This window comes from Onychostoma macrolepis, chromosome 19 (genome assembly GCF_012432095.1).
Source record: "Onychostoma macrolepis isolate SWU-2019 chromosome 19, ASM1243209v1, whole genome shotgun sequence".
In the NCBI taxonomy this organism is placed as follows: Eukaryota; Metazoa; Chordata; class Actinopteri; order Cypriniformes; family Cyprinidae; genus Onychostoma; species Onychostoma macrolepis.
In genome coordinates this window covers 6,687,891-6,704,080 of record NC_081173.1, presented here as the reverse complement: position 1 = coordinate 6,704,080, position 16,190 = coordinate 6,687,891, and the positions used below count along the sequence as shown (strand labels likewise).

The 16,190-nt window shown below is 34.7% G+C and overlaps 1 protein-coding gene across 2 annotated transcripts in view; it reads right to left on the bottom strand.

Moving 5' to 3' along the window:
* The window catches only part of sema4ab (sema domain, immunoglobulin domain (Ig), transmembrane domain (TM) and short cytoplasmic domain, (semaphorin) 4Ab), a 36,659-nt gene that overhangs the window by 10,224 nt on the left and 10,245 nt on the right, over positions 1-16,190 (bottom strand). For both annotated transcript variants that reach the window (XM_058753915.1, XM_058753917.1), the window contains exons 2-6: positions 14,895-15,145; positions 2,281-2,441; positions 1,552-1,611; positions 1,335-1,433; positions 307-412 (exon numbers count right to left, since the gene is read on the bottom strand). In XM_058753915.1, the coding sequence (XP_058609898.1) occupies positions 307-412; positions 1,335-1,433; positions 1,552-1,611; positions 2,281-2,441; positions 14,895-14,988 (520 nt within the window). In that variant the 5' untranslated portion in view covers positions 14,989-15,145. The remainder of the gene's footprint in view (positions 1-306; positions 413-1,334; positions 1,434-1,551; positions 1,612-2,280; positions 2,442-14,894; positions 15,146-16,190) is intronic.

The following is a 16,190-nucleotide window of genomic DNA, read 5'->3' as shown; positions in this document are numbered from 1 at the left end:
GTATATAGCAGATATAGTCTGCCAAAACCAAATACATTAATGCTGTCATATCCATTAACATGCTAAATCGGACTGAAATTTGTTTATAATGATGTGTTTTCACAGGCTCAGCACCAAAACTTAACTTCCAGCTATGCTTCTTTTAAACACCACCAATGCTTCTCATGTCAGAGGTGTACTGTACAGTAACTATAATGTAACTTGTTAGAGATGCTGAAGTAAACACACTATGTGCATATGCTGAGTGAAACAGGCCATATAACCTATGCCAGTTTGTTACGTTTATGGTAGAGGAAGGTTTCTTACCCACAGTTATGGCAGTGTTCTTCTGGTATGGGTCATAAGGACAGCGGCCTCTGCCTTCTTCTGGCTTACCGCTGGGGCCTGTAGCCATGGAAAATGTGTTTGAATTCTGTAGAGGTGAGCACATAAACATATGAACATTAATACACTTATCACAACTTTAAGCAATAAGACTAGGAGAAAGTTCACACCACATTTTCAGCCCTGCTGAACGTTCAGATTTGATCTGAAGACACGTTGAGAAAAATTAATAAAATCCTTCACAGGCCGTGGTGGTTTCATTCAAAAGGCTTTCTATTTTGCATGCACATCTCCCACGAGACATGCACACACACACACACAGATCTTCTTCCTCTCACACTCATGAAAGCACAGAGTGAGGAAGAGGCACTGTTTGCATGACAGGAATGCTCAATGGTGTGTGAAGGACAGTCATGCAAGTTTCCATCTTTTAAGTGCATAATACCATAAAAGCACTGAACTAATCAAATCTTACTATAAAAAGTTATGCAAGGGGACACTACATGAACTTGTGCCCTTAGACAGTAAAGCAGCCTTCCACTATCTCAAATAGATTGCTGCCATTTGCCTCCTAGCGGCAGCCACACAGAACTTTTAAACTGGTTGTGAAGCAGCTGTTACCCTCCACTAATTCACCACTGTAAATTAAATGAATAATGAATGCATCAAAACAATGCACACAAAACAACTGACCACCAATATGTCTAAAAGAAAAACGTAGGTAATTTTCACCCTGCACTCAAAAGTTTTAATTAGAGCACAACATATCCAGTCTGGTGGTTGCATATAGTCTAGCCGCAAGTTTAAATATTTTAACACAATGGAAACTCAAACAATTTAAATATGAAAATTCTGCATATGATCAGAACTCCATGCAGCTTTTGTGCTACTGTAAATGGAAATGCATGACTTTCTGTCTATCATTTGTTGCAAACTGAGAAAAGGCAGCTTTAATAGGAGTAAACCAAGGGCAAAAATAACTGTGAAAAGATGGATGCTGTCTGTCTTACGATGTAGATGCAGCGCGGGCTGAAGGCAAACGTTCCACAGGCGTACATATGGGTGGAGTTCAGTACTTGCAAAACCCTCACGAAGTTATGACAATCCATCTGAGGGTGGAAAGGGAAGTTAGGTTAAACACCAGCTTAAGAAGACCAGTATTTTGCTAAATTTAAAGGCTTAAAAAGGTCAGACCGTTTAGCACTGAAAGTGGCTAGTTTCCCATACCTTCATTTTGCCTTTCATAGCACAATCAGCAAGATCCTTTTCTGACGGAGACCAGTCCAGCTGAAATTTGAGTATGAAAAATGGGTCAGATTCATCACATGCATATAATCAAAGCTGATATTTAGTTTAAATCTTATTAAAATGCTGCAAGAAAACAAACATTAACAACACAATGTATACACACGTGCAAACTCCTACACATATATTAAATCACTTTAATTTCAGAGCACACTGATTACTCAACAAATAGAAGTTAACAAATAAAACTTAAATAATAAATAATGTATTTATTTCTGTGAGAAAAAACTATTATTTATTGACAAAATTATTTTTAGCTTAATCTATTCAAGCAATAATGTATGAAAGATCTTGCTGAATTTTGATTATAGTCATGACTATATGAGACTATTTTTAAGTCATAAGTACAAAAGTGCTTTAATGCTTATATAAAATAGTATGAAATAGTATATAAATTAAAACACTGTCTCTGACATAACAGAGGGTTGCTATGCAACATAAATAATGATTTGCTATGGAAGCTGTTACTATATTGTAAAATATGAGACAGCTTGAATGCTGCATTGACCAAACAGCATCCAGGGACGATCCATTAATAATATACACTATATGTACTTATTTAATTATGTTTGTTTCCATTACTCTGATTTGTTGTGCTGACACAGTGGATTTCTAGATTATAACCTAGTACTAAATCAAAACCCCACTGACCTTCTCCTTCATGGTCATCGCATCAGTCTGACTGACATCGATTGAAAGAACTGTATCACGTGCTCCGATGAATAAAGTGCCCTCATCATTGCTAAGCAACAGCGTGGTGGTGTTGTAAACATCAGGGTTTGTGAAGATACTGAGGGAACGACCCGGACTACCTGCGACACAGCAGAAAAGAAAATCAACTATTAAAGAGCAGAAACATAATTGGAAAAATAATGGCAAATTACAGTCTTATTGTATCGTTACCACTAATTACCAATATTTTTATTCCAATTAATGAGTGCAAGAGTTGTATTTCCCAGAATAACAAAAGATAAAATAATTTTTAGCAATTGACAAAGAAAATTAAGTCAATATTTGGGATCATTAAAGGTATAGTTCACCCAAAAATGAAAATTCTGTCATTAATTACTCACCCTCACGTCGTTCCAAACCCGTTTTTCTGATGAACAATTTCTTTGTTCATCAGAAATTCATAAAACTAAGGTTGTCACATGGGTGTCAAATGGACTATTTTAACTAACGTTCTGGACCTTGATTGTAGTAGTTGCGTTGCTGTCTATGCAGGATCAGAAAGCTCTTGGATTTCATAAAAAAAAATCTTAATTTGTGTTGTGAATATGAAGGTCTTATGGGTTTGGAACAGTATGAGTGAGAGTAATTAATGTCAGAAATTTCATTTTAGGGTGAACTATCCCTTTAAGATGTGGCATTTTTTTTCATATTCCATTAATGAGAGTTAAGGTATGGAGTGCATACGATGTGAATAACTTAATAAAAAACCTATTATTTGTCCTATTTAACTGTCCATCATAAGGCCCGATTTGATCACAAGTGCAATGAGTTGAATGGGTGAATTTCATCTAAATTACTCAAAATTACTGCAGCTATGACTACAGGAGTCTACAACAGCAGTAGTACTATTACAGTACTGCAAGCAAAACAGCTACATTTGGTACATATACAATGACTTTACTCCTGGATTAAGACATTTTCCCAAGCATATTAATGTGCCAGCTGATGTAAACTATGACAAGTGTCACATGAAATTTGTCAAAACTGCTGGTTTCTTAAGAAGCAGCCATCAGATTAGCCTATATATTATAAACAAACACTGAGACACAGCAATAATGAGAAGAACTAATCATTGACACCAGAGGGCAGCCAGCCTCCACAGCAACAACTGATCATTAATTGAGGCAAAAGACAAAAACAGTTCTCACGAAAATTACGCAGTGTTTTGGTGAGAATTTGAGTCTGCAGGTTTTTTGATGAAGAGATTAGTTAATCAAGCACAAATTACACAACTTGATGTATCAAATAGGGTTGAGATACAAGCTGATGTTTAAATTTTAGGGTTTGAGGTTAACAATATTAGTGGTTGACTACTTATGAAATATGAAAGACCAGAGAAATCTTGATTATGGTTTTGTTGCAGCCTAGCTACTGTTTTTGATGCACCTGAGCAATTACACAATAAAAAATTATATTACTTTAAACCTCAAGTTAAAATTAAAAACTATGATAAGGAAGCTATCTCCCCAGATGAAAGACAATGTCATTTCCAAGAAGTCTATTCGTGAAGCGTGAAAAGACAACTACGACTTCCTGTTCATTCTTTATAGGCAACAAAGAATGTGTCATAAACGCCTGTCGTGCTTTTGCTTGACTTTAATTAGATTTATTAGATGCTGCAGTGGTTTTTTTTTCCATCAGGTGGCTGGTTCACCTCAGGTTTGATGTTTGTAAATTTAAATGTGGTTTGTACAGTTTTCTCAGAGCCTCAAAACCTGCTATAGCAGCCAATAACTGGCTCCCGTAACGTGATCTTCCCCTAAAAACCACATCTCAGATACATCTCAGCTCAATCAGGTTCAGTCTAGACTAAGATAAGATTGCAGCAGACAGCAGACGGGTGATTGTAAGCACTCATCAAAGCCAATGATCTCTTCAACACATACACAGAATGTATAATAAAATTAATAGACAAACCACAATGCACGCCTGTGACAGCAGAACAATGAGAATGAGAACAAAATATGAAGGTGGCTGCATGAATTATTGATTGTGTTTTAATTTGACTTAATATGGCAGAACAAATACACACCATAATGTGTGCGATATCTGTAACGATCAACATGCAAAAACGAGCATGCATGCAGGCAGTAATGCTGTGCATGGGTTGAACATGAGTGGCTAAACAGTTTGGTTGTGGAATCTGTAAGATTTTTTTATATTTTTGATAGAGGTCTCTTATATTAACCAAGGCTGCATTTATTTGATCAAAATACAGTAAAAACAGTAATATTGTGAAATATTATTACCATTTAAAATGACTGTTTTCTGTTTGAATATCTTTTAAGATGTAATTTATTTATGTGCTCAAAGCTGAATTTTCAGCATCATTGCTCCAGTCTTCAGTGTCACATGATCCTTCAGAAATCAATCTAATACGCTGATTTGATGCTCAAGAAACATTTCTCAATGTTGAAAACAGTTGTGCTACTTTATATTTTTGTGGAAACCATAATACGTTTTCTTTGATTCTTTGATGAATAGAAAGTTCTAAAGAACAGCTTTCATATGAAATTTATTAAAATGTTTCTTGTGTCACAAGTTTTCATGCAAAACAGTAACGCCAACTCTGAATTTAGTTTCATTTTAACTGCTCACATGGAACTTTGTTCATATTTAAATCGAGATAATCTCATGTTGATAAGCAGTCAATAAATACGCAATGGTTTGTGAGACAATGTACAGACCTCAGAATAAACAGCTATGTGTTATGTTATTCTCAAGAACTGAAACTGTAAGTGGTTTAGATAACAATGACAACCTAAATACCATATCTATAAATGATGTCTTAAAAGATACGTGGGTAAAGTCTACATCTACAAAAAGTGTGACTGCTTCTCTGTTAGTGTCTGTAACTATGTCAGCCCTTGAACAGGAAACTTGCTCAGGTCAAATATGAGCATAGTTCAATACCTAAACTGAAAACAAAAAACCACCGAGTCGGTGAGGGGAAATAACCAACTTTAGAAAATGTTCCTTTTCCAATCCAATACCTACACATTAAATTAATGAATAAATTACAAACGTTTAATTTGATTTTATCTTTTGTATGAAGTGGCTAAATAATGTTAAAGGTAACTTCCACTTTCTGAATTTAATGTTTTATAGTGCTAGTGCTAAATTTATTTTCCAAAATATAACAAATCTTAAATGTATTAACTTTTATTAAATATTATTAATCTAATTGACTATTTCAATTAATTTAACAATTAATTCTGACATGATCAAAGGTCTGCTCTCTTTAACCGCAAAAACAATGAAATAAATAGATATCAGAACTCTCTGGGTCCAATAAACTCACTTAATCCAGTTTTCCATACAGAAAGCTGGGAAAGAAGGAGGGCGAGGTGGTGTTACGCAACGATTTCAGATCTGAAAAGCTCCTGCCAATGCTTGCAGAAACACACACTTCGCAGAGCGTTTGGAAAAGCGCCGACAGCAAGGACAGTGAGGTTATAAAGGAAGCTGAACGACAAAGCAAGCTTATTAACTTCTAAGTCACAGTAAAATCAACACATTCTTGCCCTAACCGCAGTTCTTATTCTGCTGAGAACATGTGAACGCCTTCTCCACTCGCTGTCATGACCCTGAGATGAAAACACTGGGCTCCGTGGGGAGGCTAATCTAAAGCCGAGCCGCAGCATACCAGCTGTCTTCTCCAAACAGCCCTCGGAGCGAGAAGAAGAACGTCAGCACTGCTTTTCCTCCTCCTTCTCCTCCACCCATTTTCACTATATATATATATATATATCACTCACACAACACATGACAACTTGGGTAATTGTAGCTTCACAGAAATCTCCACAGAATTCACACCTCCTGACCCTGCGTGTTAAACGCTTTTTTCCATTTGATAACAATTAACATGTTTCGTAAAAGTTTTTCACCAAAATCAGTTCAGGAAATGACAATCTGCTTAAAAACAGCTGATACGTAAACGCGGTTATTAAAAGAGACATACGGTCTTCTAAAACGTTCAAGGTTCTGGTCGCAAAGAGCAGGAAGGAAGAGGAATTTCCAAGAAAATCTTGGCTTATTAGCAGCACGTAATGGCGACTGTGGCCTCTTAAGCGTTTCACTGAACTAAAGTCCTGTAATTCCTCGTATCAGCTGCTCTCTTGTTTGTGAGGGCTGTAAAGAATGTGGATCTGACAGTCAGCATGCGGCTGTGAAATTATGCAACCCCAGGGTACATTCTCTCAGTGCAGACCAGAGAAATTTAAGAAGCCCTTCAATTCATTCATAATGACTCAAAACTTTAAAACCTCCTTGACCCGGTTTGATGTAGAAGTACGTGGAAAAACCAATGTCTTGTAACAAAGTAAAACTTCCTCAGACTCTAAAAACTGTAAATGTGACCGAGCAGAAGAAGTTTGCTTGACTACCTACGGTGTCTGTACCTCTAATTTAAGATTTGTCTAAAAGTCACGTGAGGAATCAAAACTTAATAAATTAATTATTTTACTGTAAGGTCCAACTGCGCACTATTAACTAACAACTAACTACAACTTTTGCCTCGATAAACTCCTAATTTGTAGCCCATTAATAGTTAGTAAGGTAGTTAAGTTTAGTATAAGGGATCTAAAATATAGTCATGCAGAATAAGACATTAGTATGTGCTTTATAAGTATTAATAAACAGCCAATATGCTAGTAATATGTATGTTAATAAGCTACTAGTTAATAGTGAGAATTGGTCCATAAACTAAATTATTTTAAACTTTTAGTTCAGAACTTTTAGATCACTTTCCCATAGTAAAAAAAAAAAAGACCATTTATTGCAACAAAGTAGCCAAAATGACTGGATCCAAACTTCTACCAACAGAAATAATACAAAGAGAGCATGAGAAACGGTCAAAAAACTAAATTACCACTAATTTTCATCAATAATGAATCCAATCTGATTTCAGATTCTAAAAGTTGCATATATGAACCCTAAACGTTGCAATCGAATTCACATTGATTACTGAGTTCAGAACCAAAGACACTGCGATAATTCAACCGGAGCTACATCAGCATTATTGTCATTTCTTTTGATGACATATCTAAAAATAAAGCTGACATACTTCAGAAGAGGGTTTTTTAGCAAATATTGCAAAAAAATATTACTCCACTGAGCAGTTTGTTAGACGTTTGACAAACCAACATAAGCATGTGCACAAGATATTTTTGAATCTGAATAAAAAGGTTTGCATGCTTCATTTTTTTCCTGTTGATCATATTATTGAAGCTACACCACAACCTTCAATCAAATCAGAATTTTATTCGGTTTCGATGGAGGAGAATACATGAATACTTTTTTTTTTTTATCTGATTGAGCCGTTAATCCGATTATTAACTGATTATTTGGGTGCATGCAAATGTAGCTACATGCACAAAAACTTACTTGTAATACATACATACATAAAATAATGATATGACCCCTTAAAATGTCCACAACCAAATGAAATGAATGATGTAAATATACCTGAAATAAAAATTTACAATTCATATTGCTAAAAATAAAAGAACACAAAAGGCATATATTGACGCAGGCTATACTGGTTATTTGATCAAGTCTGGTTTTCATGTTTCTGCAGCTCCAGCAGCAAATGATGGGTTTGCAGGTGTCATCATCACATCAGACTCAATCACCTGCATGAGTGTGAGCTGACTCGCTCTGACACGGCTGTAATTGGTACTGCTGGAAAACAGGGACTCGGTCTGATTAAGCCCTGTAATCTTCACACTCACGTCTGGCCATTTATATGACGAGTAAGCAAACACTCACAGGTCAAATGACTGTTCCTGAATCAGCGAAACTGATGTATCTGCATGTCTAAGCAACTGTATATCCATCGTTCAACTGTTCAGATAAACAAGGAGAAACTCCTTTTAACAGATTCTTGTGACTTTTGCCAGGTAAGCCTGATTATGCCCTGCTTTGCCAACTCACAGACTGGCCTCCTCTTATCAAATAACTGCAGTTTAGAGAACAAGGGCCCCATTCATTAAGAAGAAATAACCACTTTCAACTACATCAGCGAATTCATCTGTTTACTTTCTTGTTTCTCAAAAGTAGGCTGTTTCTACTTCCTTGTCTGTGACCCAAATTTATTACCCTAATACCACAAAGCGCATTATTTAATGTGTGTTAGAGGGTCACATTATTTGACCAAGACATTTATTTGTGCAAAGAAATGAAAATACAATATCAAATCAGTATCGCAATGCTTATTTTGTTTTATTGTATTTTATTTTGTATTGTATTTTGCAATTATTATTCTTAATTAAGACATGTTATTAGGGCTGCAACTAACGATTATTTTAATAATCGATTAATCTGTCGATTATTTTTTCGATTAATCGATGAATCGGATTAAAAAAAAAAAAAAAAGCATTCATTTCCAACCCTTTATTCAAAAACAGAACTAAAATCTTTAGAAAGTGCACAAACATGTTGCTCCTTGATCATCCCTGAGCTGTTATAATAATAATAAAATAAAATAAAAATGGACTAACACAAAAAACATACACATGTATGCTTTACATCTGCCAAATATATAGACTTTTGGGAGTGCAAAAATTAAATAATTTAACAACACTGCGTCGTTAGCGTTGGTATTGTATCAGACACCTGCACTTAACATTATATGAAAATCAAGCTCAAATGGAGTTAATAATGTTTTTGACCAGAGAATGACGGAGATGGAGTGTTTTGTCTGTCGTTAGAACGGCTGTTATGCAGTGCATAAGTGCATTATGCTTTCATCAACTTTTACAGGTTATATAACTTTGATTGTAGCTATATGGGCGCTTAGTTTTTTCTTGTTGTTTAATACACTTGGCCAAAATCTCAAATTAAGCGCTTATGCACATAATGCACAGGATATTTAAAACGTATATAGACAGCAAATAACTAATTCTTCTCCACTCTTCAAACACACAAAAACATTATCCTTTACTGACATAGTGTTTGAGTAAAGAAAACGCTGTACTATTCAAACACCAATTATTTATTCACCCTTGCATTGCGAAAAAGCAGAGATCTCATCTTCTCCAGGCTGTGCGCGCGTCAATCTGAACGGAGGCGGGGTGAAGTTACGAGGTCTCGCTGAGAGCTCGATGATCCAATGGCGTTACAGTTTTACTGACAAGTTATTTTAATGCTTATCATTGGTTTACTATTTTTAAAACTCTCTGATTTAAAATAATAAAAACGAATTATAAGCGACTCAAGTTTGGATAATTTTTCACAGCACCTGACTGGGCTAGGGTATGGCAACTGCCATACTCTGCCATACGCAAACGCCGCCCCTGCTCCCACACCTTGGATGACTTGGGTCGCACGGATTTCTCTGCCTCCGCCATGTATCTTTCCTCTACCTCCGCTCGTTTTTTTTTTTGTTTTTTTTTTACTTTTTGTTTTTTATTTATGAGGCGCCAAACTCTGCTAGCATCCGTGCGCGCTCAACTAAAGTTTTTTTTTTTTTTTTTTTTAATAATCAAACGTCTCCGCGTCGCGCGACACAACGAATCGATTATGAAATTCGTTGCCAACGCTTTTAGTAATCGATTTTTATCGATTTAATCGATTCGTTGTTGCAGCCCTACATGTTATATTTTCTACTATTCAGAAGTTTATGTTCAGCAAACCTTTTTTAAGTAATTAATCATTTATTCAGCAAGGACGCATTCAATTGTAACATTTAAAATTTGCTTTCTATTCATCAAATAATGATTAAAAAAAATATAAAGTTTTCCACAAAAAAAATATCATGTAGCACATCTGAAATATTTCTTGAGCAGCATATTAGAATGATTTCTGAAGGATTGTGTGACGCTGAAGACTGGAGTAATGATGCTAAAAATTCAGCTTTGCGTCACAGGAATAAATTACATTTGAAAAAATATTGCAATAGAAAACCGTTATTTTGAATTGTAATAATATTTCATAATATTACTGTTTTTACTGTGTGTTTGATTAAATAAACGCAGCTTTAGTAAGCATTCCAATTCTTTGCATTGATACTGTGGCAATACTGCTCATTAAGCAATCCAACCAATAAAAACTTTGAAAATGAAATGACTAAACTCCTTATGCACGTCAAGGCTAACATATAAGAACAGTATTATTCAAATGTGTCAAATCAATGACAGCTTTATATGCCAATAAATCTGCTACAAGTTCCTAGATTTTAATACCCTGAGAGAAGGACCTTGTTTTAAATTTACTGTGAGGCCACAGGAGAAATGAAACCTTAACTAGAAGTTTCAGAAATATATCAAAAAGCCATTTCAGGACGTCTGCATCACAGCTCCCATTGAGGAGAAGGACAGACGCTTCCCCTAAAGAGGGTCCATGCAGGGTGTTTCATTCCTCCAGGGTTCCCACACCTTGGTTAACTTCAAATTCAAGGACCTTTCAAGGACTTTCCAGGTCCAATACCCTCAAATTCAAGGACTAAATGTGGGGACACATTTCAAGTGAGAGCAAACGTTACATCGCGTCTCCTTGTAAGATACATTTACAGTTTTCATGTGTCAAACACAACTATGCAAAAAAGCTTTTTTTTTTTTTTTTTTGCATTTATTTTTGGCCATATGACAGAAATCTGATATTTGTCGTATTTCTGTTTTGCATAAAATTGAATAATATTTGGTACATACTATACTGTATTCTAAAATGATCTGATATTAACTTTTGCATGGATTTTATTGAAAAGAGCTTAGGCTCATGTAACCAGAAGTTTTAAGATAGATGAATATGCTTTTAAGTCTTTCTTGCCTCATGGCTTTACATTATCTTAACAAGCAAAGCAATTCAACATTACATCCTTTGGATCTCTGGCAAGCCATTCTTTGTAATCTTCTTTGGTGAGCCAAATATCTTGAAATTTGCATTTTCCAGTCATCACGTTTCAGCGGTTTCAGCCTATTTTTGCAATGTTTCACAGCGTGTCTGTGAAACATTGAGGTCCCATCTTAGTAGTTTTGTGTGCGTGTGAACATCATGGCAACGAACAACACAAAGTACCTCACGTAGGAAACACTTAACGTAATGCAAAAATGTGCAACGTAAATCAAGCAAGCTAGCATGCACAAAGTGTTGGCGAAATAACACATTAACGGATCGGAGGGAATAATATGGAATTTTCAAGGACCTGTATCCATGTTTGTTTATTTTCAAAAACTTTCCAGGGCCTTGAAAATTTTTAATCAGATTCACAAACTTTCAAGGATTTCAAGGACCCGTGGGAACCCTGTTCCTCGTACGTCCGATGCTTTCTAATCAGAGCACTAAGTATGATCCACATGGAACGATATTTGTTGTAATGACCTCTCTTAGGCTTTTTGCATGTTATCTTTTCTTGTTAGTGAAAAACTAAATCATTGTCCAAGAGAAAGCCTTTTAATTACATCTCTAGCCCGGTTGGAATTTAAAGATACACAAATGATAAAAGTGGATAAACATTTTGTGCAAACTGATGGTCAAACTGAATCAGACTGACTCAAAGTTGTGGACAATAATCTCTTAATAAAGTGCTTAATGTCTGCAAAATCTTTATGAAATAATGCATTCTTAATAATAAGCATTCGTTTTTATAATTTATCGATCACTATTTTTATATCACATATAATAATTAACTTGTTGCTCCAATGTAACTTAAAAGGACAATAATGATTATTATGACATTCTACAAATAACTTGCACATTTCATATGTGTGAAACATAAAAATACTAGCCATGTTCTTGCAGGTCTTGCTGGCATAATCACAGCTTAACATCTCATCTAATCCAAGTCTTTCAATAAGCACCTGTACCAGTCACTGCAGTGCACGGCTAAACCAAGTGCACATAGGGTCGATCCACAGCCGTGCAGTCCATTATTACATCGTCTTCATTTCATTTTAAACAAGATCTCATTTAAAATTTCTGATATACTTTGTCATGCCTAATTAAAAAATGAAAAGCAGTAACACTACTGACAGTGACAAATTTCATTATTAAATTAGAGAGTATATATACAGTTGTGCTTAAAATTATTCATACCCTTGGTAAAGACGATCAAAGAAGGCTGTGAAAATAACTCTGCATTGTTTATCCATTTGATCTTTCATTCAAAAATTCAAAAAAAATCTAACCTTGAATTTAAGCGGAAAAAAAATAAAAATAAAAAAAATAAGTAAAAGTGGTTTGGGAAATCACATTATGAAATGAATATTTTTCTCTAGTACACAATGGCCACAATTATTGGTACCCCTAAATATCTCTGAAGCATATACCCATTCATATTTGCATGTTTTATCACACCAGGGTGATTAGGAACACAAAATTATCCAGCCATGGCTTCCTGTTTCACAGGAATATAAATATGAGGGGAAACAAAGGCCAAATTCCCTTAATCATTGCTGTGTGTATTTCTGTTGTGCAGCAAAAGATTTTTAAATTTCACAAATTAGAAAGTGGCTGTAATAAAAAAGATTTTAAACATGAAAAATTCCCATTTCCACCATCAGGGAAATAATACAAAATTTCCAGTCAACAGAAAATGTTACAAATCTGCCTGGAAGAGGACGTGAGTCTATTTTGTCTTAAAGCAAGGTGAGGAGGAGAGTTTGAGTGGCCAAAGACTCTCCAAGGATCACAGCTGAAGAATTTCAGAAAAGTTGGGGTCAGAAAGCCTAAAAAAACAAACAAAAAAAACAAACAGCACCTACGTTTCAAGAAAATTCTAGAAAAGAAAAAAACACTTTCATCGAAAAACAAACTCCAGCATATTCAGTTGTCAGACACGACTGGAACCTCACACGGGACTGGCTTCTATGGTCAGATGAAACTAAAAAATGAGCTTTTTAGCAGCAAACACTCAAGATGGGTTTGGTGCACACAGGAATACAATAGTATCCCATGTGTACAATGAAATATACTACTGTATCTTTAATGTTGTGGGCCTATTTTTCTGCCAGAGATCCTGGATATCTTGTTGGCATAAAGGATTCTATCAAATACCAACCGATAAAAAATTAATAACTGGCTGTCCATGCTAGAAATCTTATAATGGCCTGTGGTTGGATCCTCCAACAGGACAATGATCCACAAACAAACATCAAAATCAAAACAAAAATGGGTCACTGAGAACAAACCAACCTTCTGCTGGCCATTCCAGTTCCCTGACCTGAACCCTATAGAAAATGAGTGGGTGAACTGAAGAGAAGAAGCACCAAAATGGCACCAAAACCAAACTTATCAAGAATTATAGGTGAAGACTCAAAGCTGATATCTTGGAAAAAGGAGGTTGCAAAAAGTATTGAATAAAAGGGTATGATTAATTGTGGCCAATGTGTATTAGAGAAAAACATTTATTACATAATTAGATTTTTCTCGAATTTTAAATTCTTATTCTCCAATGAAAGGCTACATTTTTGTAAATTTTTAAAATAAAAAGATCAAAAGGATTAATGATACAGATTTATTTTCACAGCCTTCTTTGATCAAATTTTTTGATCACGGTTATGAATAATTTTGAGCACAACTGTATATAAAAAAAAAACCTAAAGCTAGCATTCAGATACCAAGAAATTAGAATATTGATTAAAATATTTTATTTTATTACATTATTTTATTATTATAATTTGATTATGACACTAAGGCCCTTAAGTGAGATTTAATGAAATTGTACCATTTGGTGGTTAATGTTTTGAAAATATTAATATTGAATTAATTTATCATTCAAAGTGTTGATACATTTTCCAAAAAAATAAAAAAAAACGTATTTAGGCTCCAGTAAAAAACCTTCAAGACAATTTGAATGAGGGTTGTTACTGTTAATTAAAACTAAAGCTATTAAAAATAGATGAAACTAAAATATAAATATTAGATAAAAGCAATTTCAGTTAATTGGCAAGGCAATATTTACATATATTTTTCGTTAAGCTGAAGTACTAAAATTACTCAAACTGAAGCAAAACAAAATTTAAGGTAAATAGAAATATTAAAAAAAATAATGACAAATGCACATAATAAAAATACTCAAACCTAAATTAAAATCAATAAATGTATAAAAAAAATAATAAAAGATAAATAGGTAAAAAAAAAAAAAAAAGAAAATAGTAATATTATAATAAAATGAAATGGTAAATAATCAAATAAAAAAAATACACAAGTAGCTAATTCAAAATGTTAATAAATTCTATAAAAGTAAATTAATAATTATAAAATAACACTGATCTGAAGGTGTCCCATTCATGCTATTGGAAGATACTTTCAAATGCAATTATTTACAATTTTGATAGGAGGTTGATAAAACATCCTAAGGGTATGTTTACGTATGTTTAGCTCAAGTGGCACAGAGGTCTTTAGGTCTTGTGTAATGCTGTACTTGAGTATGAAATTCACATTAATTTACCTCCTGATAACCACTATGGGCTGAAGATAGAGAGAACAACAGCGGCTCAGAAGTTTCACAAGTTATTCAAATATCCAACGGCATTTTAAAAAAAAAAGTATTACTCTAAGTTCAAAATCTTCACAAGTTTAAAAATTAGCCTTACCCATGGGAAAAGAGAGTCGGGGGAGGACATGAGAATGACAGCTGAGGACAGTCAGAAGAGACAGACAGGCACAGAGTGACGCTGAATGCACCATCCTGATGGAAAACCAGGAGGCCGCTGAGCACAACAGATGAGCTGAAGCCAAGGACCGGTCTATCTATCGCTGTCGGGTTCCGCTCCTGTCCTTTCAGCACTGAGTAGCCCACAGGGACACCACTTCAAACAGCCAAAGCAGTCTGCCGTCATCTCATCTGAGCAGAAAAATTAAGAGTGGGTTAGAAATCAGTAGGCGAGTCCTTTAAGTCATCACTTCCTCTGAAGTCACCTCTTCCTCTTTCAGAACTTTGCATAAGCTTAAGAAACATTCAAGAGATTACATACATCAGCACATGACTGTCTTCATCCATGAGTGGGGAAGGAAATTTAAGTTACATTTTAACATTCATACTATTGAAAAAGAGATTGACCACCATCCAGAGAAAGTCAGTGCAATTATAAAATGTAACATGACCATGAGCAGTGCGGAGCAGAAACATAGCAATATGGTTTTTTTTTTTTTCATTTAATATAGCCATATCTATACATATTCACAATGTATGATAAAAACATTAAAACAACTTTGCAGTCGGAAACTGGGTGCATGGGGTTTCTCTCGTCAGTGAGTGTGGAGCAAGACATGGAAAACTCAATGGAGGTGAAGGGTTTTCTGGATAAATCATGTTGAATCATGTCTGATCTAATGACTGTTTGATGGAAATCCCTATGAGCCAAGAACAGAAACATGGTGACTGGAGTCTCGTGCTTGGGTAAACCAAGATTTCCTAAACACTTGTTGACTTGAAATGCACTCTTGACTATAACGCATTCATACAGGGACCAATGATCCTGATCAATAATTCATTCAAAAATACAATAACTTGAATAAGTTGAAATTTAATTTCAGTTCAATTTTAGTAAAACAATGACTTACATAAAGCTCACATGTAATGGGATTATATATTTTAAATTTGATTTTTGAAGAAAACATAAGCGGTGTTTACATAAGCAAAATTTACCAAAATTATGCCAGGCATTGCTATGTGTTTGCTAAGGTATTCTTTATGGCTTTTATCATGTTTCTATGTGGTTATTGGGGTGTTTTGGTCAAGTCAAGTCACTTTTATTTATATAGCACTTTATACAACAGAGTTTGTTTTAAAGCGGCTTCTTAAACATTAATGTAACAGAATCAGTAGCTGCGTTTCCATTACCCTTCAAATTGCACAAATTGAAAAATGTTAATTTTTTACGTTCACA